Here is a 21852-nt window from a genome sequence, read left to right on the forward strand (position 1 = left end):
GCATTAAACTGCACAGATCAACCTACACAATAGGAAGGAATCAACCTACTGAGCACCTGAGTAGACGGGTAGACGTCTACTCAGTCTATTGAAAGGCCTGATTGCACCTGATTTTCCCCATTTCAATACACTGATCCCATTCGAAGCGGGAGTGGGATTAACCCTTTCCCCCACTGGTTGGCCAAAGGCCTGGGATTAACCCTTTCCCCCACTGGTTGGCCAAAGGCCTGGGATTAACCCTTTCCCCCACTGGTTGGCCAAAGCTCAAACACTGAGGTCATTTAATACCACTATACCATGTGGGTGAAAGTGCATTTACTCAAATACTGGACTAATTTAGAGCTCACAACAAACACGCCACACAATGCAACACCTTGTGAGCTTTTAGATCTGCTATTTTTGAAATAGCATTTTGAAAACAATGACTTACATTTACTTACTGGTATACTTTACTTTTGCCGATAGTTTTGTTGTTTTGTTTAATACAATCACAAAAACATACACACCATGAACGGGAGGAATATTGAGAGACATTCACAAACATAAATACTATGTACACATGCATGCACAGATGATGCTTATATACACACACACACACACACACACACACACACACACACACACACACACACACACACACACACACACACACACACACACTATAGTCTCTAAACAGATACAAGCATCTGCAGGCAGTATAATTTCATTTCATCAAATTCAATTATACGGAAATAAAAATGATATCGAAAGCAAAGACTGAATGAAATATTCCATTTAGGAGTCAGTCCGCATCCAAGAAAATATAGGATATATAGTTGAATTAATTCTGTGTAGATTATTTGAATAAATCATGTAGATTAGTTTTTAAAAGAACGTGTGTGGAAGTTATAACTACAACCTTTAAGCATGTTTAGCACTTTTAAGTAACTTAACCAATAGAGAGTATGCGCATGCTTAAAGTGAATGGCACATCGAGTGGCAAATCGAGTGGCAAAGCAACAGGCAAAGTGAGTTTAATATTGTTTAATGCAATCAGATATGACTTTTCTGTTTGGATGTATGGGCTGTCAAGGCCAGAAAGTAGTTTTTTGTCACTCATTAGGAATTCCTGCATAACTTCCGGGTTTGATGATGATGTCACGCGCATACCCTCTATACTTGGTTGACCGGAGTGCCTCAGAGCTCTATACTAGATCTATCTGTTTTCACTCTACACTAGGATCTCTTCTCTGTAAAATAGCAGATCTACAAGCATACAATGTATCGCAGTGTGACTCAGTGTGGCGCATTGTGAGCTTGTAGATCTGCTATTTTCTGCGAAGGCTTTGCAAGTTTGCCCAGAATACGGATGCTAGGGTTGAAGCACTTTTAAGCACTGGACTGGTTAACCCATGTTATGCTTTAGCTATTGAAAAATAGCAGATCTACAAGCTCATAGCGCGCCACCGAGTGGCGCGCTATGAGCTTGTAGGTCTGCTATTTTTGAAAAATCGAAGAGCGACAGAAACATAGCTTTTTCAGAAAACTGTCAGGATGTAGAAGACATTTTTAGAATCTGATCTCAGGTCAAAATGGGTTAAGCACCGGTTAAGCACATAACTACAACTTCACTCCCTCACCTCACAGGCAGACGCATGCACGCACGCACGCACACACGCACGCACGCACGCACACACGCACGCACGCACGCACACCACGCCCTCTTCTCTCTCATGACTTATAGTACCTTTATCGTGCGACAGTGTCCGACCGGCTACAGTATCACGACAGAGTACAAATTATGCATCAGTCCTTGTCAGAAATGGACTGTCACCTTAAGTGCACTTGCTTACGCAAGCCTCTCCATCCCCCTCTCTTCACATCTCCTTGGTCCTGGCACGTAATCTGCCCAGATTTAGACCTGCTGCTTCTGTTTAATAAATCCTCCAAGATTAAAATAAGGCTTTACTGCTTCTACTTTTGTCTTAATGTACATATATATTTATATTATATTTCTTTCCCAGCAGAATAAAAAAATTCTGCTGGGAAATAAATGTGTGTGCGTGCGTGTGTGCGCGTGTGCGTGCGTGTGTTGCGTGCGTGCCGAATATATTATAGTATATTCATGTATACATTTATTTTGCCAGTTCAGGTTTATTGCTTGAACTCACTCTGTCTCAACGCCCTCCCTTGTATGCTGTACGCAAGGGAACAAACTTCCTTGTGAATGTGATGACTGTCAGCATCATTTCCCTTCTACCCAAGAAACACCATCCCTGCAGTACCAGCTCAGCCCATCTGTGGCGCTGTTGACACAGAGACTAACCTTCTAATATATGTATGTATGCATCTGTCCCATCCTGTATCAATTCCAACCTGCCTTGTCGCGTCTCAATGGCAGACAAGAGCCAGTGAAAATGTCCAGGTTCCTCAAGAAATTGCATTTCAGGCAAATCACCTTTCCATGTAACCACTTCATAGAGATGGGCTGGCGGTGGCTCAGGGGTAGAGTGGCCGGATGGCAACCGCAAGGTTCCTAGTTTGAACGTGGGTTCAGAGCCATCTAATAGAAGAGTTGCGATGTTGAGGCAGAAACCGAGCGCTCGAGCGCTGTTCATGCAGTCTGAACTGAGACAAGCTGGAGTTGGAAATACATTGTTTTCAACGAGGGCGGCGCAAATAAGAGCTATTTTAAGCATGTGTGCAACATGACAACTGTTTTAAAGTATTGTACAGTAACAACAAAAGTCTCTTTAATGTTTATGTTGTAAGATTACTACAAAACAATCTAAAAGCTGGGCTGTTGCCTGAGTCCAATGCATTTCTGCCTACTTCCGGTCCAGGACTTGTCCCAGTTGGTTGTCTTCATTCTCAATAGAAGTCTATGTAGGAGAGCCGCCATTGGACTGAAGCCCCATGAAGTGAACGCAGTTTGCGTAACTCTGTCTATATCTAAGGCTCTGCGTGGATTCCTCCAAGTGTCGAAGTGTCCTTGAGCAAGACACTGAACCCTGAATTGCTCCTGATGAGCTGGTTGGTGCCTTGCATGGTTTCCTCCGCCATCGCTGTGTGAATGTAATGCACAATCTATGTAAAGCGCCTTGGATAAAGGGGCTATATATAAATGCACCATTTACCATCATAGAGATTGAAGCAGCTGAAGCATGATGTTTGAACCCATTTCGGGCGGGAACCCCTTTTGTAGCCTCGATACCCAGGCTTTAATTTCGTCTGCGCGAAAAATGAAAGCCTGAATTTACGCATGGGCTGCACTGGCCTAAACGTGGGAGTCAACCCTTCCGCGTAGGCGTCGCTTCAAATGATGTGACGTCAGGGCTCTGAGCGGTGTGCACCCGTCAAACACCGTGAGGAAATCATTACCAGTGGAACTTCAAACGAGGCTATGCGAGGAAAATGAGGAGAATGGCTGAAGAACCCACCACACCGTCTAAGAAAAAAACCAACGTGTGCCGACTCTGTGGAAATAACTTTGACAGTCCGTTAGAATGGTATACTCCAGCAACCAGTGGTTTCTGTTTCTGGTCGACACAATAACAGTGCTGCACTGGGGGGGAGGAGAGACCAGGGCTGACGGACAGATTGGTGAACCAATGGTGGGGGTGCGTAAATCTGAGCCACGGCCCTCCCATCTAGGCCAGAAAGGTCTAGCGTTAGCTCAGGCTACCCCTTTTGGTGTTGTAAGCATTCTGTTCTACTTTAGCTATTTTTTTTGTAATCGTGAAAATGTGGCGCAAATCTTTGAAAATATATTCTTTCAGAGCGAACGTTTTACTAAAATCGTTGCTTCGGGGGGGACGTCCCTGGAACAACATATTTTCAGATGGGGGTCCAGTGGGTCCACGGCCAAATACAGATAATGCTGGGGGTCCTTGACATGAAATATTGAGCACCACTGACACACTGAAACATAGGTATTTCAGAAAACTGTCATGATTTAGAAGACATTTTTTAAATTTCGATGTCTAAATGGTTTAAACACACTATTCATGCTCCCGAGGTCAAAAGGACATGCCACACATGTTGTGCTCCTCCTTTTAGCATACAGTAGGCCTAATGTAATGTGAAATGTGCGACAGGGTGAGCAAATCAATAAGACACCGCTGACCGCTTTGTCCTTCCCCAGTGAGTGAGTGTTGAAAGGTCAGAACAATTGAAGGTTGATTGGCTTCATTTATTTTATTTCTATTTACTTAACCCATTTAGACCTGACACCACACCAGATGTTTATATCAGTCGTTCTCAACGAACTCAATGAGCCTAAAAAATTATATATAATTGGCCGCCGACCCCCATGTTAAAATATGTTGTTCCAGGGACCTCCCAGAAGCAGAGATTAAAAACGTTCGCTCTGAAATAATATATATTCCAATATTTGTGCCACATTTTCACAAGCTCGTAGCGCGGCACCGAGTGCTGCGCTACGAGCTTGTAGATCTGCTATTTTTCAATAGCTAAAGTATTACATAGCTCATGACCCGGGCATTACAATCTATTCCTATGATTTTTATGTGATTACACAACACAACAGCAACTTATTATCACATTACAGATAGCCTAACTGTGTCAAATTGACTTGTAGAACTCTGTTCAGGCTTATTCAGCAACTATTACTAGAGTTGTCCCTATCCGATCACGTGATCGGAAATCGAGGCCGATCACGTGATTTTAAAATCATCGGAATCGGATCGGCAGCAAAAAAAACGTGATCCCTAGTATCAATATTATATCCATATCATGATGGATATATCGTCTGTGATTTTGGATATTTTACTATATGGCATAAAAATCGGTATCGGCAGATACTCAAAATGTAATGATCACAATCGGATCGTGGGCAAAAAGGCGTGATCGGGAGGGACGTCCCTAATTACTACCAGACTTCTGCAGTGTGCAAATAATCGGTGTGATGGAGATCTTCTCTATTTAGTCATCTATCATCGATTTCTGAAAAGCATATTATTCCTGGAACCAGTGAGTACACAGTTCCCTGTAGTCTGAAGACCCACCTCTTCAGACTCCATTTTAGCCCGTAGCACTTGTTGCCGTAGCACTTGAAAAAAATTGGATTCCCCTGAAATAAAGGTTTCAATCAAACTTGTTGCCGTAGCACTTGCACTAGCCTTGAGGACCTTACGTGCGTATATGCAAAGGCTGAACTATGTAATTTAGATAGCATATTTTGTAGACATAGCATTCTGTACAGATGTCCTACTGTTAGACAGATGCTATAGGTTCAGAGCTTCCTTTTGATTCAGGATTTTATTTTAAGTATTACCATGTGTTGTTCTTGCTTACTGTAAATCGCTCTGGATTAAGAGCATCTGCTAAATGCCTAAATTGTAAATTGTAAAAACAGTGTGTCCATATTGTCCTGAGCAAAACAAAAACAAAGAAAAACCTTATCAATACTGTAGAAAGACTCTGTTAGAAGTAAAAGTCTGGAAAATCTAAATTTACTTCATACCAAATTATTGACATAAAAATGTATTTTATCCATTCTGGACGGGAACGCCTTAATTGGTGTTTTAAGCATTACTAGCCCATTTTGACCTGAGATCAGATTCTACAAAATGTCTGTTTGAAAATGACAGTTTTCTGAAAAAGCTATGTTTCTATGTCTATGTCTATGTTCTTTGATTTTTCAAAAATAGCAGATCTACAAGCTCATAGCGCGCCACCGAGTGGCGCGATATGAGCTTGTAGATCTGCTATTTTTCAATAGCTAAAGCATAACATAATGCTAACACCAAAAGGGGTTCCCGCCCAAAATGGGCTAGACCTGTACGTGCCCGTCGCAGTCGGCCACCGGCCTACTTGGGAACGTTTCAACTTGGGAACCTAATGATATACGTTGTCATAGCACCCGTTTTAACTGTCAGCCGGTGTCCCACATGGAGATCTGTGTATGTGCCTGTGTGTGAAGACTGCAAACTGAAAAGTGTACTTGGCAATCAATTCGGCCCACTGGCAGAGCCTGATTGGTTGAGCCTCAATTGGCTGAGGCAGAGGCTGGAAATTGCACAGGTGAAAGGAGTTGGCCTCATTAGGCCCACTGGCAGAGCCTGGCCCAGGTGAAAGGAGTTGGCCTCATTAGGCCCACTGGCAGAGCCTGGCCCAGGTGAAAGGAGTTGGCCTCATTAGGCCCCACTGGCAGAGCCTGACCAGAGCCTTTTGTGGTGGTTCTGGAGAACCGTGGGTCCGACCGACTCGATACCTGGCACTGCACTCCCTGTGGGGGTGTGGAACGCGTGTGAGCTGCGTTCGCTTCCCGCGTTCACGCGTCTTACTTGTACTTTAGTTATTGAAAAATAGCAGATCTACAAGCTCTTAGATCTGCTATTTTTGAAAATATCGTGAAAATGTGGCACAAATCTTTGACTATATATTCTTTCAGAGGGAAAATTTTTAAGTCAAATCATTGTGGGAAATGAAATGAAATGAAATGATTACTATATTTACCCAGGGTATCTGGGCTAAGCTCAAGAACTTGTTTCCAGCCAGGCCCTGCTCATAGAACACATTTCATCGTAGTGGTTGATGCCTTGTTCAAGGGCACTTCAGCGGTGGTAATTTTAACGTGTTGGATGGCTGATTCGAACTAGGAACCTTCAAGACCGCGCCGCTATCCGTTCGGCCACCGCTGCCACTAAGGAGGTTCCTGGAAGTTGGAACAACAGATAGGGGTCGGTGGCCAATTACATATTTTTGGCTTTTCAGAAAACTGGCAGGATTTAGAAGGCATTTGTAGAATCGTAGTCGAAATGGGTTTTAGTGCCAAGAGTAAAAGTACAGAATGCAGAATGTCCCGTATATCTACAAGCTCACAGCGCGTTGTGAGCTTGTAGACCAGCTATTTTCAAATTGCCAAAGTTTAAATAGGGCTGAAGTGGTTTTGTAATAATAATTCAAATCTATAAAGTAACTAGTAACAAAAGTTTTCAAGTAATTGTAGTGGTATAAGTACAATATTTGCCTCTGAGATGTGGGAGTATAGAAGTAATTAAGGATTGGAATTTGGAAATACTCCAGTAAAGTAAAATATCCTCAAAAGTGTACTTAAGTACATGTACTTGAGAGTAAATGTACTTGGCTTCTTTAAACCACTGGTGGTGCGATGGGGTCGAGCAGATCACGGCGTGGGGTGTTGATTTTTGAACATTTTAATTAGAGATGTCCCGATACTATCGGTATCGGGGAAAGTATCGGATCGGCCCTTATTTGTCATATCGGGTCATATTGGTATCGGCGAATATGCCAGTCTATAACCACCGCTCCGACACGGTTAAGGGGTTGATACTATGGCATGTAAATAAAATGTTGGGACATGTGGAGTTTGTTTTGGAGTTGCCCAAACTGCAAGTTTACATTTGAGTGAGGAGTCTGCTATAAACGCAACACGAGATGATTTCGAAAACACAGGACATGATGTTAGGTCCAAAAGTGCCTAAGGACTCTGCAAGGCAGGGGCGTCCTACTCCCTGAGCCAGGCTTGCACTTGACCGCATACCTAAGGATCGAAGACTTGAGCACTATATATATAGCTAGATAGCTGTAAACACAACACGAGATATATAGCTAGATAGCTATAACCACAACATGAGATCACAACATTGGTATCGGTATTCGGTATCGGCTAACACAGAAATTATCTGGATCGGATCGGAAAGCGAAAAAAGTGTATCGGGACATCCCTCATTTTAATTCATAATTTAGTCCCCGCTTGGGGGGGACACACTGTACATTTGAGAACTTTACGTTGCAAGTTTGTCCTCTGCATTGAACAACCTAATTACCAGGAGCTGTGGGTGCTATAAATACAGTGCCCAGGGAGCTATTAAGGGTTAAACGTCTTGCTCGGGGACCACTCAACACATGGAGTGGGTGGTCCAGGCCAAGGAGGGACCAAGGGCCAGGGGGGCGAACCCGAACCGAACCGGGGGGTGGGGTGGGTCTTCTTCTGATTTCCAGATGGCGCCTCCCCTCCCCTCCCCACCCACTCAGCTCTGGCTGTTTAATCCAATCAGAACGATGCTTTTGCATGTTCACCCATACAGTGTAATGAATGACGAGGCCCGAAATAGGGACGCTGCCGGGGTTACTGTGGTCCAGATTTACGACTCGCTGTGGAAGGCATTCAACATGGCGACAGCAGGCTGCAGGCACCTGGGTGGTAATCACTATATTCATGCAATGGCAGCAGATGCTGTTGTTTGGACAGTAGATGCAAGATTTGAGCTATATACTTTGTTTTACATCCCCGAGAGTCAAATTCTTGGGTTTTATTGGCTCCTCGATATTAACACATTTAGGCGAAATTTAAAAAAAAAAGTCTTCTGAAAGAATATATATTCAAAGATTTGTGCCGCATTTTCACGATTTTTCAAAAATAGCAGACCTACAAGCTCGTAGCGCGCCGGTGGCGCGCTATGAGCTTGTAGATCTGCTATTTTTCAATAGCTAAAGTGTAACATAATGCTTAAAACACCAAAAGGGGTTAAAGTGTCAAGACATAATGGAAACAATTTAAAAAATAAATACTAAATAATAATATCACGCCATGCATGTTTATACTTTACACATGCAGTACACACATAAGTACACACACACACACACACACACACACCATCACATCACATGTATGCATGTATGTGTATGTATGCATGTATGTACGACGTTGTAGGTACGTATAAATAATTCAAGTATAATTGAAGTAACTAAGTACATGTACTCAAGTACTGTACTTAAGTACAATTTTGAGGTATTTGTACATTACTTCTACTCCACTGCATCTCAGAGGCAAACATTTTGCTTTTACTGCACTGCTTGATGAGTGCTCTCTATATTTTGGTATAGAGGCTATACTACATATGTTATGCTTTAGCTATTGAAAAATATCTACAAGCTCGTAGGCTTGTAGGTCTGCTATTTTTGAAAAATCGAAGAACGACTGACATATAGAAACATAGCTTTTTCAGAAAACTGTCAGGATGTAGAAGACATTTTTAGAATCTGATCTCATGTCAAAACGGGTTAAGTATACATTTTGATACCGACATTGCTCTGTGGCAGCGGTGGCCGAACGGATAGCGGATCGGTCTTGATACCGGAAGGTCGCCAGTTCGAATCAGCGGTCCGACACGTTAAAATTACCACCGCTGAAGTGCCCATGAACAAGGCATTGAACCACTACGATGAAATGTGTTCTATGAGCAGGGCCTGGCTGGAAACAAGTTCTTGAGCTTAGCCCAGATACCCTGGGTAAATATAGTAATCATTTCATTTCATTTCTGTGCCCTTATGTTTCCATGTACTGTATGTAATTGTATTTTCTTTTCTGTTTTGGTGTCGTGTCAAATGTGTGTACATGTGTTCTGCATACAAGGCTGCTGGGTCGCAAGACAAATTTCAGTGCAAACTGAAATTTTGCACTGTATTTTTTTTCTCCATATCACAAAAAAAATACATTGCATGGATGCACCTGGGACGTATCTTCAGTGATGTTTCCAGAGGTCAACGGGGTTTCGGGGTCTTCCAACATCATACCCCTCACTCAGGCGACCCAGCCGGGGTTGATCAGATCCCGATTTACGTCCCAGTAGCTATACCCTCGATCAGTCCATCAGGGAATGAGCAAGGCCACACAATCCGTTGCTCCGGAACTACTCTGCCGTGACTGGGAGAACCAAACTCTGGCGCAAAGCAAAGTAAAGCAAAGTTACTATATTTACCCAGGGTATCTGGGCTAAGCTCAAGAACTTGTTTCCAGCCAGGCCCTGCTCATAGAACATTTCATGGTAGTGGTTCAATGCCTTGTTCAAGGGCACTTCAGCGGTGGTAATTTTAACGTGTCGGACCGCTGATTCGAACTGGCGACCTTCCGGTATCAAGACCGCTCCGCAATCCGTTCGGCCACCGCTGCCGAACGGAAGGACTAGGCTCTGTGGGTTGACTCCTGTCATATATATATCATATCATATCGTACTTTTGTAGTGATTTTTTTCTATTCCAGACTTTTACTTGTAACAGATTATTGAGCATTGCAGTATTACTACTTTTACTTAAGTAGTAAACCATTTGAGTAGTTTGTCCACCACAGCATCTAATCAGCTCCAGTACTTAGTGGTGAGACCTGTGCCTGTGGATTATCACTCGGTTAATCCCGTCAGAGGTATTGCTACAATTCTGCCCTAAATGATCTCTTCCACATCAGCACCACATTATTTTTTTATTTTATTTTTTTTAAATAAGTTCACCTATAGACACAGCCTGTGTGTCATGGTTTCGCATCGTGTCCAACATGTAACGCTGTGTGTCCGTATGTATGTCTGTCTGTTTGGGGTACTAGCAGGTGACAAAGTGGTGTTTACACATACTCCAGAGCACCAAACTTTTTGGCAGCAGCAGGTTTTTGGTTGAACTCTAATTGAGAAACGTTCAGGTGAATCCTAACAGTTCTCAGCGGGATCATTATAGGTTACATAAGTGATTCTCAACTTATGACAGTGAAGTGACAATTTAATAACTTTTTAACACCTTTATATACCAAAAAAAGATAAGGCCATTTCTGCATCAAAAGTAATCAACAAACTTGGTCAAACATTTGCCAAATTGTCAAGAAAGATGCAAACATTTTGAAAATAGCCGATCTACAAGCTTGCAGATCTGCTTATCTGTTGAAGCGAGTAAAACCAAATGTAATACCTCGACTCCTACATTCTGTGGGGGGGGGGGGTGGGGGGGGGGGGACTGTGTCTGTCGCCTCACAGCTAGAAGGCCCTGGGTTCGACGCTGTGGGCGTGTTCTCTCCTCCGCGTCATCAGTGCCCATACCCTGGGTGGGGTTGACAAAAGGGCCTTTCTGTGTGGAGTTTGCATGTTCTCCCCGTATCCTTAGGGCAGGTACCCTCAATCCTGGATCCTATACTGCCTCCCCCTGGCCAGCTGGGGCGCCTGATGGTGGGGAGAGGAACTGGTTGGAATAACGTGTTCCTTTCCTTCCACACACTATACGTCCAACTGGGGAAACTCTGGTGAAAAGAAGTGGCTTGGACTCCTCATGCATAGAAGGAAGCAGGGCCGGTTCTAGGGGGGGGGCAGGGGTGGGCATAGCCCACCCAAACGTGCGTCCTGCCCACCCAATGTGGGTTTGACACCCCACCCGCGCCGGCGGAGTCGCCCCCCTTACAATTCTGTCTGCCCACCTGAGTGGGGCTGGCTAAATCCGGCCCTGGAAGGAAGCATGAGGTCAGTCCGTTTCTCTCCCCAGGTTGGCAGAGGGAGTGTAGCGCCCAGGATTACATAGATAATTATAAATAAAAATTAATAAATCGTTCGATTAAAAAAAAAATCCTACATTCCAATGAAGTACTTGTCAGGGTGGGGGTCCACAGTGCTTGTCAGGGTGGGGGTCCACAGTGCTTGTCAGGGTGGGGGTCCACAGTGCTTGTCAGGGTGGGGGTCCACAGTTCAAATGTGATAATTTTGGTGGGTCCTTGACTGTGAAACCACTGACCTCATGCAGTGTTGATTTGGTGTTTTGGCAAAACCTTTTATGTACCAAAAACAACTTGCTCTTTGGCCATCACCAACCTAGCCCCATCTGTTGAGCACTGCCTCTCCCCCCCCCCCCCCCCCCCCCCCCCCCCCCCCATCCTCACCCCCCACCCCCATTGCCCAATTGCTGACAAATCCACACAAGCATGTGGGGAAACAAAAGCTTGGATTTAGTTGCTGGGCCAAAGCGAGCGGGGGGGACAGGTGGGGAGGGGTGGTGCTCTAGTGGTGTGTGTGTGGTGGGGGTCAGGGGGGGTGGGGGGGAGGGGTGGTGCTCTAGTGGTGTGTGTGTGGTGGGGGTCAGGGATCATTCTGTTGTTTTGTCAGAATGCAGATTTCAGACAAATCAAAACAACTGCCTCTAACAACCCCCCCCCCCCCCCCCCCCCCCCCCCCCCCCCCCCCCCCTTCTATACCGCCGACAGCCCCACTCACCCTCTCTGCTATACTCCCCACATGACGGCTGACTAGTCATCACTTTTATGGCTGGGAAATGCAGCCCCGATCATGAGCCGACCCATGTGGGAGGAGAGGCATTGGGCTGGGCTGGGCTGGGCGGGGGCGGGGGCGGAGGTGGGAGTGGGGGTGGGGGTGGGGGTGGGGGTGGCACCGTGGCGGGCCGGGACCAAGGCCACGGGACCATTGTAGAAAAAGAGCTGACAGACATCCATATACTGTAGATGTGGGTCTCATTTTGATAAAGCGTCACATCTAAAAAAGAATTAAAAAAAATACTGAAAGGACACTCACGGTCTTTTCAGAACATTATTAGCAAAGCTATATTGCATTTCAGCAGCCCTTTGAAGCAGTCCACTCAATATTCAAAGTGAGAAAGAGGTGCCGTTTTAGAGCTTTAGAACTGCAAACTCCTCAAACCCCCTCAGTTATTAACGGGCTGACCATAACCCATTAAGACCGGGAACGCATCCGTGTCACTTCAGCTTTTAACCACTTTAAACTTTAATTATTTTAAACGGGGTGCATACTTAGTTTAGACTAGTCATTGGTTAGACATGGGTTAAGGTTAGGTTTAGGTGTGCTGCCCCGTGGGAGGTTAGGGTTAGGGTGAGGGTTTGAGATAGGTTGTAGTTGTAGGACTAAACTAAGTACTGCATGCACAAGCTCGTAGCGTGTGCTATTTTTGATAAATCGTGACAATTTGTGAAAATCTTTGAATACGTATATATATTTTTTCTTAAAGAAAACATTTTAACTTGCTACTGAGGGGGGGGGGGGGGGGGGACACACAAAATAGTATGAGTTATGAGATCTGAGAGTCGGCGACCAAAATACATAATAATTTTGACATGTCACATGACAACGATGGAGCACCCACTAATGTAGACGGACAGCGTTTCTTCAGAAAACTGTTTTAGATTTAGAAGAATGATTTAGGAGACATTTTGTAGAATCGGCCTCAGGTCTTAAACGCTTAAAATACCATTGAGCATTGTTTAACTCCTCCAATCCTCTTCCCCCTGCATGCCCCCACCCCTCTTTTCTCTGTAAATATACCTCACGATGCTAACGTAGTTTTATTCCAACATGTATTGTATTGTATTGTATTGTATTGTATTGTATTGTATTGTATTGTATTGTATTGTATTGTATTGTATTGTATTGTATTGTATTGTATTGGCAGACCAAGGACCAGATGGAGGGATTACATCGACTCACTGGCCTTGGAACGTCTCGGGATCCCCCAGGAGGAAGTCACTTATGTTGCTCTGGAGAGGGAAGTCTGGAGCTCTCTGGTGGAGCTGTTTCCCCCGTGACCTGACTACGGATAAGCGGTTGAAGATGGATGGATGGATGTAATGTAATGTAATGTAATGTAATGTAATGTAATGTAATGTAAATGTATTGTATTGTATTGTATTGATTAATTGAGTACAATGGACTACAATTAGGCCCGAGAGGGCCATTATGAGACCAATGCATTATATTACAGCAATTAATCTGGGCAGCACTTTAAGAGCTATAGTAAATGAGCTACATCAATGTCCGGTTTATTCATTTTTATTTTTATTTTCAACTACTGTTGATATATAAGAAAGACCCAAGACATACATTTAGGTCCCGTGAGATTTCTGGAACTTCTGGGTTTCCAGTGTTTGACAAGCTGACATATATATATAGGCTGTAGGACAAAAGTATGTAAGTGTGTGTACATACGTACGTACGTACGTGCGTGCGTGCGTGCGTGCGTGCGTGCGTGCTTGCATAAGTGCATGAGTGTGTGTAACCTTGCTGGTTCTCAAACTTTTAAGATTTTAACGTTAAATAGTCAGATTTGATTTGGGGACCCCTCCCCCTCCCTGACCAGCACATTTTTGTAGGAGTTGAGGCATTACATTAGGTTTGTCTCGGTTCCACAGATAAATAAATAAACAGATCTGCTATTTTCACAATATTTGCCTCTTTCTTAAAGGGCCACTTCACCCCTTTTGCAACCAGATCTTATTTTAATGATGTTTGGGAGACAAATGGTAAATGGTGCATTTATATAGCGCCTTTATCCAAGGCGCTTTACATAGATTGTGCATTACATTCACCCATTCACACACACATTCATACACCGATTGCGGCGGAAGCCATGCAAGGCACCAACCAGCACATCGGGAGCAATTTGGGGTTCAGTGTCTTGCCCAAGGACACTTCGACATGTAGCCAGGAGGAGCCGGGATTCGAACCGCCGACCCATGGGTCATTGGACGACCTGCTCTACCTCTTGAGCCACAGTCGCCCAAGACAAGAAACACTTTCCTGGGGTTCTTATGTGGGTAATTTGTGTTTTTAGATATTTCAGTATATTTCAAGGTGTCCATGGGCTCCATGATGTCATCGACACTGGGCTCACTTCCTTCCTGGACTACAATTCCAACAATGCTTTGGTCCACTGCTCCTCCTCGTGGATAGGGGGAGGGCTGTCTTACTGAGACAACATGTAGTCCAGGAAGTGTCCATGATATCATGGAGCCCATGGACACTTTGAAATACTGAAATAACTAAAAACACATGATTATTACCCACATAAAAACCCCCATAATAGTGTTTCTTGTCTCCCAAACATCATTAACCCATTTAGGCCTGACCTCGAAATTTAAAAAAAAATCTTCTAAATCTGAAATAAATATTTTCACAAATATTTTAAAAAATAGCAGATCTACAAGCTCGTAGCGCGCCACTCGGTGGCGCGCTACGAGCTTGTAGATCTGCTATTTTTCAATAGCTTAATTAAAACACCAAAAGGGGTTCCCGCCCAGAATGGGTTAAAATAAGATCTGGTTGCAAAAGGGGTGAAGTGGCCCTTTAAGTCCCTCCAACGCTCTCAGACATGACATGACGTCTATGGACTTTTAATGTTTGTCTTCTACAGAGCAGCATTGATACTTTTACTCAAGTATAAATCATGCAAGTATAGGTTTATATACTTTCTCTACCACTGCATAATAGCTACAACGCTTCTTCTTCATGCCTTTTAGAACCGCCCCAGCCCTTCTCTCTGTTTTTACAGCTCCGGTGGTCACCTCACCACCGGAGCGGTGGTCACCTCACCACCGGAGCGGTGGTCACCTCACCACCGGACTGAGCGGTGGTCACCTCACCACCGGAGCGGTGGTCACCTCACCACCGGAGCGGTGGTCCCCTCACCACCGGAGCGGTGGTCCCCTCACCACCGGAGCCGTGGTCACCTCACCACCGGAGCGGTGGTCAACTCACCACCGGAGCGGTGGTCACCTCACCACCGGAGCGGTGGTCACCTCACCACCGGACTGAGCGGTGGTCACCTCACTACCGGAGCGGTGGTCACCTCACCACTGGAGCGGTGGTCACCTCACCACCGGAGCGGTGGTCGCCTCACCACCGGAGCGGTGGTCACCTCACCACCGGAGCGGTGGTCACCTCACCACCGAAAATCCAGACTATGAATGAGCCTTAAGGGCCCTGCAGGTGCGCACCTAAAAAGCATTTCAGATAAGGCAGGTGCATTGCCATTTACTAGTGATTTAAAAATTATAATAGGATGGATCAATTCTGGGCACAGGCAACCAGCGGTGGCAAATGTATTCATCATTGTTTTTACCTTAGTAAAAGTATCAATACTGCAATATAGAAATATATTAAGTAAAAGTCCGGAATTAAAAATGTACTTGAGTATTGGTACCAAAATGTACTCCTGTTTCACAAGTTTTCAATTGTGATGTGACCCATTGTAGAGCTTGTAGATCTGCTATTTTCGAAATGTATATAGGGCTGAAGTGGTTAAAGGTATATTCAGTGATTTTACTTAATTCAAATATCACGTATTTTTTCTTTTTTTCTGGATAATCCTTCCTACTATAGAGTGTGCTGACCATATAAGGAGTTCCTCCCTGTCCCCAGTGAGCCCCTGGGGTCAAAAAACCCTAGTTTCAGTTTTGGTGGCGGGTGGCAAAGCCTTCATCCAATCAGGATGAGAGGGGCCTTCCTCCAATCATGATCGACTGGGGGCGGGCCTTGGTGCACATGCTGTTGGCCTGTTGCACTTCCCCCCACTGTAGAGCGTGCATGTGCACATTTTGTTGCCGGGGCGGACTGGGTGGTTTTCCAAATCACCCAAATCACTGAATGCTCCTTTAATGTATGTTTTGTATTAATAATTAAAAAAAAATGATTGTAGTGGAGTGAAAGTAGAATAGCCTATTTGTATCTGAGATGTAGTGGAGTAGAAGTAAAAGTAGGCCTAATACTCAAAATCGGAAAAATACTCTATTAGGCCTAAAGTAAAAAATAAAATACCTCAAAAAATTATAGACTATACATAAGTACAGTACTTGAGTAAATGGACTTATAGTTTATACTTTACACCACACTGCCAAATGCAGGGACTTCAAAATGGGTGTAGGCTAATGCTTTGTCTGGCCTTTGTCAGCAATATTTTGAGTATTGATAATGGAAAGACAGACAACTTAATGTCTGCCTCTCTGTTTCCTGCTGTAGTACGGGGGGTGGGGGGTGGGGGGAGGGGGGGGGGGTATGGGCTAATCAATGAGGTCAGTGAATCGTGATTTCACATAGCCTACATCACCCTTTTGAGTCACACATACTTTATGCTTTGTTGAGATTAAACGCGGGATTTCATGTCTGTGTCTGTCTAATCCAGCCACTCAACTATAGCCATGAGGGCAGGGAGGACGTGCACACATAGGGGGCTTCAGCCCCTGCCCCTTTTTACCCGTCTGTAAAACAACTGCCCTCTCGTCTCCAGACCACGAATGCAGCTGCATTTACTATATGGTGTAAGAAATGCAAATGCCCCTCCTCTCCTTTCCATGCCATACCGGAAGGCATGCAGCATTCAGGAGAATTGTTTTTTTTCCCCCCGAAGTCTCCTGAACTAATTTGTTTCTAAATCCATGTCGTATATACACCACATCTCCACTAGCTTAAGAGTGCAGGGTTGCGCCCCGAAAATAGCTGATCTACAAGCTCTCAACGCGACCCGTTGTGCGCCTGTCGATCTGCTATTTTCGCTATATTTTGGGCCAAAAGTGCCCTCTTATGGGGTGTCAGCCCCTGCCCCTCTAATATCACTCTCTGCACGTGCCTGCATGGTGGTGAAGCCGTGGAGAGGCTTCCTCTGATGTGGAATGGACTGGTGGTGGTGGGGAAAATATAATAGCCAGTAAAATCGACACAATAATAGGCTACTGTATGTCCACAATATTGTCCGCAATGCACGTGTGACCTTGAAGCTATATATGTCCGTGAAATGTGCCGTACGTGACTGTCCCTCGATCTCCATTTGATTTCACGACGAGTGGCTGAATTTAAACGTAAAAACTAAGAATATAGCTTTTAAAAAAAAATAACACACGAAATTAGTAATTGTGCTATTATAGTTGAAGGGTATAGGCCCATATTAGGCGCTATACATTAGGCCTGTACAGATGTGTTTCAATGTTTTTGATAAAGGCGTTGATCTTCAAGAAAATGACCTTGAAATGACATGTAGGCCTATAGTAGTAGGCTAGGCTATGCCTACTGGGAAATAAACAAGAGAAATGTTCCACACTGAATGTACCACCACCTGCTCAGTCATCACAGAAACACACACACACACACACACACACACAAACACACACACACACACACACACACACACCCTGCCCTCTCTGACTGTGGCGTGGACATCTCTGTGCCTTTACCGTGCATGTAAACCAACTCAGCTGAGAGCTCCGCCCTCTTTAAGTGCAACATCACTGGTGTGCTTGCGGTGTGAGCTGCACCACATGCAACAATCCGGAGAGGAGGAGGAGGATAACCGCTTGTCTCCTGCACTACAGTCCGGTCAGTCAGTCAGTCCCCCCTAGTATACCTACCTGGCTTTATTATGAACAGAGAACTATAGTCCGCTCACGTGGTACTCTGAGACGATGACCACCAGCCCTGCCTTGTTTCGGGAGCATTCATAATCATAATAGATTATTAGCCAAGGCATTTTATATATTTTTTATTGTTGGACCCAGAAGAATTTCTCTCACCGAGACGGGAGGGATGATGATGATTATGCTTTGAGAGAGAGAGAGAGAGAGAGAGAGAGAGAGAGAGAGGTGAGCACCACAGCAGCTTGCGAACCAGTTTTTTTTTTGTGCAAAAGCTCCACCTCTGTTGTCGGAGAGGAGAGAGGACAGAGGAGAGAGGGGACGATCAGCGACAGACAGACAGACACACACAGTCACACTGTGCTCAATGAGAGCAAGAGGGCACGGAGGCAGAGGAGAGCTGGATTCCTAATTTCTCTACACCTGCCCTGCTGCCTGCCTGCCTGCCTGCGCCTCGGCTCCACCGCGGCTGTTTTCTCGCCTCTATAAAGGTAAGAAATGAATGATCTGCCAGTTCTTGTTCTATCTCCTCGATCCTGACTGAACCTCTCTTTTTCCACGCACTATGCGTCAGTCCACGAAGCGGCTGGCTGTCGTACCGTACCACCGCGACAGATAGATAGATAGATAGGGGCTTTATTCTGGTGAGCTATTTGTTTATGATGACTGGGATTCATCATGGTGGGGGGGGGGGGGGGGGGGGGGGGGTGAGAGACGTTGAAGGGCACGGGGTGCATGATGCATAATACGGTAACATGACGGTATAAACTCTCAACTCTCAACACATTCTGACAAAAATAGTATTACGCCAAGGGCAGGCCTACCGTATTTGTGTGTGTGTGTGTGTGTGTGTGTGTGTGTGTGTGGCACTGTGTGTGTGTGTGTGTGTGTGTGTGTGTGTGTGTGCGTGCCTTGCGTGCGTGCGTGCGTGCGTGCGCGCGCATGTGTGTGACTCATTATTATTTTTTAATTGAACATAGGCTATTCAGAGGACAGTTTCCCCTGATGTCCCACGATATGCAGTTAAGCAGGCCATGCAGCTAAACATATGGTGACATATGGTCTAAAATTAACAAGTTTAATAAAAAATAGTTAAGTTCATTGATTTGGACATTTTATTTCAACACTAGCCGGCTGCACAGATAAGCAAACTAATCCTATGCTTGTTTAAAAAAAAATAGTACAAAAAAACCCTGCACCATCATTCAGTAATGTTACGTAGGCTATGCTTTGGGTAGAAAATTAAGGGGCTGTGCTTCATTAAATCACACAGTTCTAGTTCCTACATATTCGCTATAGGCTACTAACTCATCTGTGAGCAATTTATTTGAGGCATATAGCTAATTGTAATAAGTTTTGGTCGTTGTATTGGTTAAGATCTTTGATTTGTGGCAACCTTGAAGAATGTACAGGACGAATGCAGACACACACAGACTGATACTGAAGACCATGGTGAAGAAATGAAGTTTTGAAGGAAAGCAGTTCTTGCACAGCCCGAACGTTGCAAAGCAAAGAAATGTAAAGCAGTGCTATTTTTGACTTCCTCAGGTCAACGCGCTGAACTATGCGGGCACGGAATTAGACTTTAGCCTAGAAATGTGTTGCATCGTGCAGCTCTACACGATCCCAGTACGTGTGCGACTGCTTCCCTTCAACCTTGAGGAGTGAACGCATGCATCAGCTATAATTTATCACAGCCCCTCAGTGGAACGTTGGTGTACAGTGTGTGTATAGTAGCCTGCAACTGAACAGACACACTTAATAAAGCAAAGCCCAACCATTCTTACAGCTATAAAACACAGAAACATCATTCTCAAGGTGGCCCTTGTTGATCTTGTTTTATTTTGCAAGCGTATAAAGCTGCACTAGCCTATATGTAACTTACTGCGCAAGTGCTGATTTTCTTCTTTTTTTTTGTACCACTGCTGATCTAACAGAGCCTGACTGCTTGCTCTGAGGAGAAATAACATTTTAACCTTCAGGTATCAAAGCAGAAACAGGGTTGTGTCCACAGGGTCTTCTAAATGTCTCAAAAGAAGAGCACGGAGGCCAGATACAACCACCCCACTTGTAAAGTTATATTGTATTAACATAAAGATTGAACAACATAATATTATATTCACTAAAACAACCTGGCCCGGGTTATTTTTTTGTGAGTTATAGGCTATACAGACAAATCCTATAACAAGTGTGAAACAATTTTGTCAAATAACAAAATGACAAATATTCTTCTTTAAGTCAGCATTTTTGCCATGCGATGGTTCACCTTCTGACGGCCACATCTCCCTCCCAGCAGGTCTTCTTGTTGATTTACTGTCAAATGGTTATATTCAGAACGATTGGCCTTTTTTTTGATATAGTGGAGCTGCATTTGCAAACACTTTCATGTTCACTATGTGCGGTACAATCAATCACGTTTTGTTAAATCTTCTTATGTATATCTTTTTTACAGAGGCTACTATGAAGACAGCGTTTGGCAAGCCAGACCCTGGAAAGCACCTGGAGTTCTCTCGCCACATTTGAAGCCAAAGAACAGCACCGATGTATTATCTCCGATAGGGCTTGTCTGCGCCACTCTCCCTCGTTCCCCATCCCAGCTTTTGAGAGAGTTAGGACACAAATAGTTCCACAGCCATGGGTTTGGAACAGCCCGGCATGGATGCTGCAGCACGGAGACCCATATTGGGTGCCGCATGCAAGCGGCAGCAACTCCAGCACCACCGGAGGAAGCTGAGGCCCGTGCGGATCCTAGGGTTCGTCCTGAGCCTGGTGGCCATAAGCGCCGTCTCATTCTCCTACAGTGCCTTCACCTGGAGTTCAGATAAGCCCCTGCTTCCTCAGGAAGCCATCAGCCTCCATCAGTCGGCTCCCCACAGGACTCTGCTCTTCACCCAGAGTGACGACAATGAATCCATGGCCGATATGCCAATAGCCATGAGGTCGTCAGCAGACGCCGGCAACGCGTCGCAGGGAGACTACCCGACGGACCTTTTCACCCTGGAAGAGCGGCGCCAGGGTGCGGTGGCCCTGCACATGTTCGGCATGCTCTACATGTTCATCGCCTTAGCCATAGTCTGCGACGAGTTCTTCGTCCCGGCGCTGACCGTCATCACCGAGAAGCTGGCCATCTCGGACGACGTGGCGGGCGCCACTTTCATGGCGGCAGGCGGCTCGGCGCCCGAGCTCTTCACGTCCGTCATCGGCGTGTTCATCTCGCACAGCAACGTGGGCATCGGCACCATCGTGGGCTCGGCCGTCTTCAACATCCTCTTCGTCATCGGGATGTGCGCCATCTTCTCCAAGGAGATCCTCAACCTCACGTGGTGGCCGCTGTTTCGCGACGTGTCCTTCTACATCATAGACCTGATCATGCTCATCGTATTCTTTCTGGATAACGAGATTATTATATGGGAAAGCGTGGCGCTGCTCTCGGCGTACGCCTCCTACGTCATTTTCATGAAGTTCAATGGGAACGTGGAGTCGTTCGTGAAGGGCTGCATGAGCACGAACCAAGTGGTGGAGGTGGAGGTGCAGCCGAAGGTGAGCATTGCAGCGTCTTCATTCATTATACTGGGCAACTTTGACCATGGAGAGGGCCATTATATTTCCATACTCACTCCCGAGGCCCAGAGGCCACATTGCATGCATGTCATAGCAAAAATAGCGGATCTACAAGTTCAAAACTTGTCGCGATGCGGCGCGTTTTGAACTTGTAGATCGGCTATTTTTGAATTGAAATCCTGAATAATGTTTTGCTATTTTTAATTGGGATCCTGAAAAGTCATTTTAACTAAATACAAATATATTGGACATAAAAAAAGACAATAACATTATTTGTAATACTACTCAGCAAGCTACTAATTTAGACTGTAAGTAATTAAAGCGGGGTCATGTTTTGCATGTTTGGGAATTGTAACAGCTGAAATCCATAA

The 21852-nt window shown here is 45.0% G+C and overlaps 1 protein-coding gene across 2 annotated transcripts in view; it reads left to right on the plus strand.

Moving 5' to 3' along the window:
- The first annotated feature begins 17850 nt into the window (after positions 1–17850).
- LOC306914556 (sodium/potassium/calcium exchanger 2-like) overlaps positions 17851–21852 on the plus strand; it is an 87201-nt gene continuing 83199 nt past the window's right edge. For both annotated transcript variants that reach the window (XM_079491642.1, XM_079491643.1), the window contains exons 1-2: positions 17851–18411; positions 20373–21460. In XM_079491642.1, the coding sequence (XP_079347768.1) occupies positions 20555–21460 (906 nt within the window). In that variant the 5' untranslated portion in view covers positions 17851–18411; positions 20373–20554. The remainder of the gene's footprint in view (positions 18412–20372; positions 21461–21852) is intronic.

The sequence above is a fragment of the Electrona antarctica genome, assembly GCF_951216825.1.
Source record: "Electrona antarctica genome assembly, chromosome: 21".
NCBI classification, from domain to species: domain Eukaryota; kingdom Metazoa; phylum Chordata; class Actinopteri; order Myctophiformes; family Myctophidae; genus Electrona; species Electrona antarctica.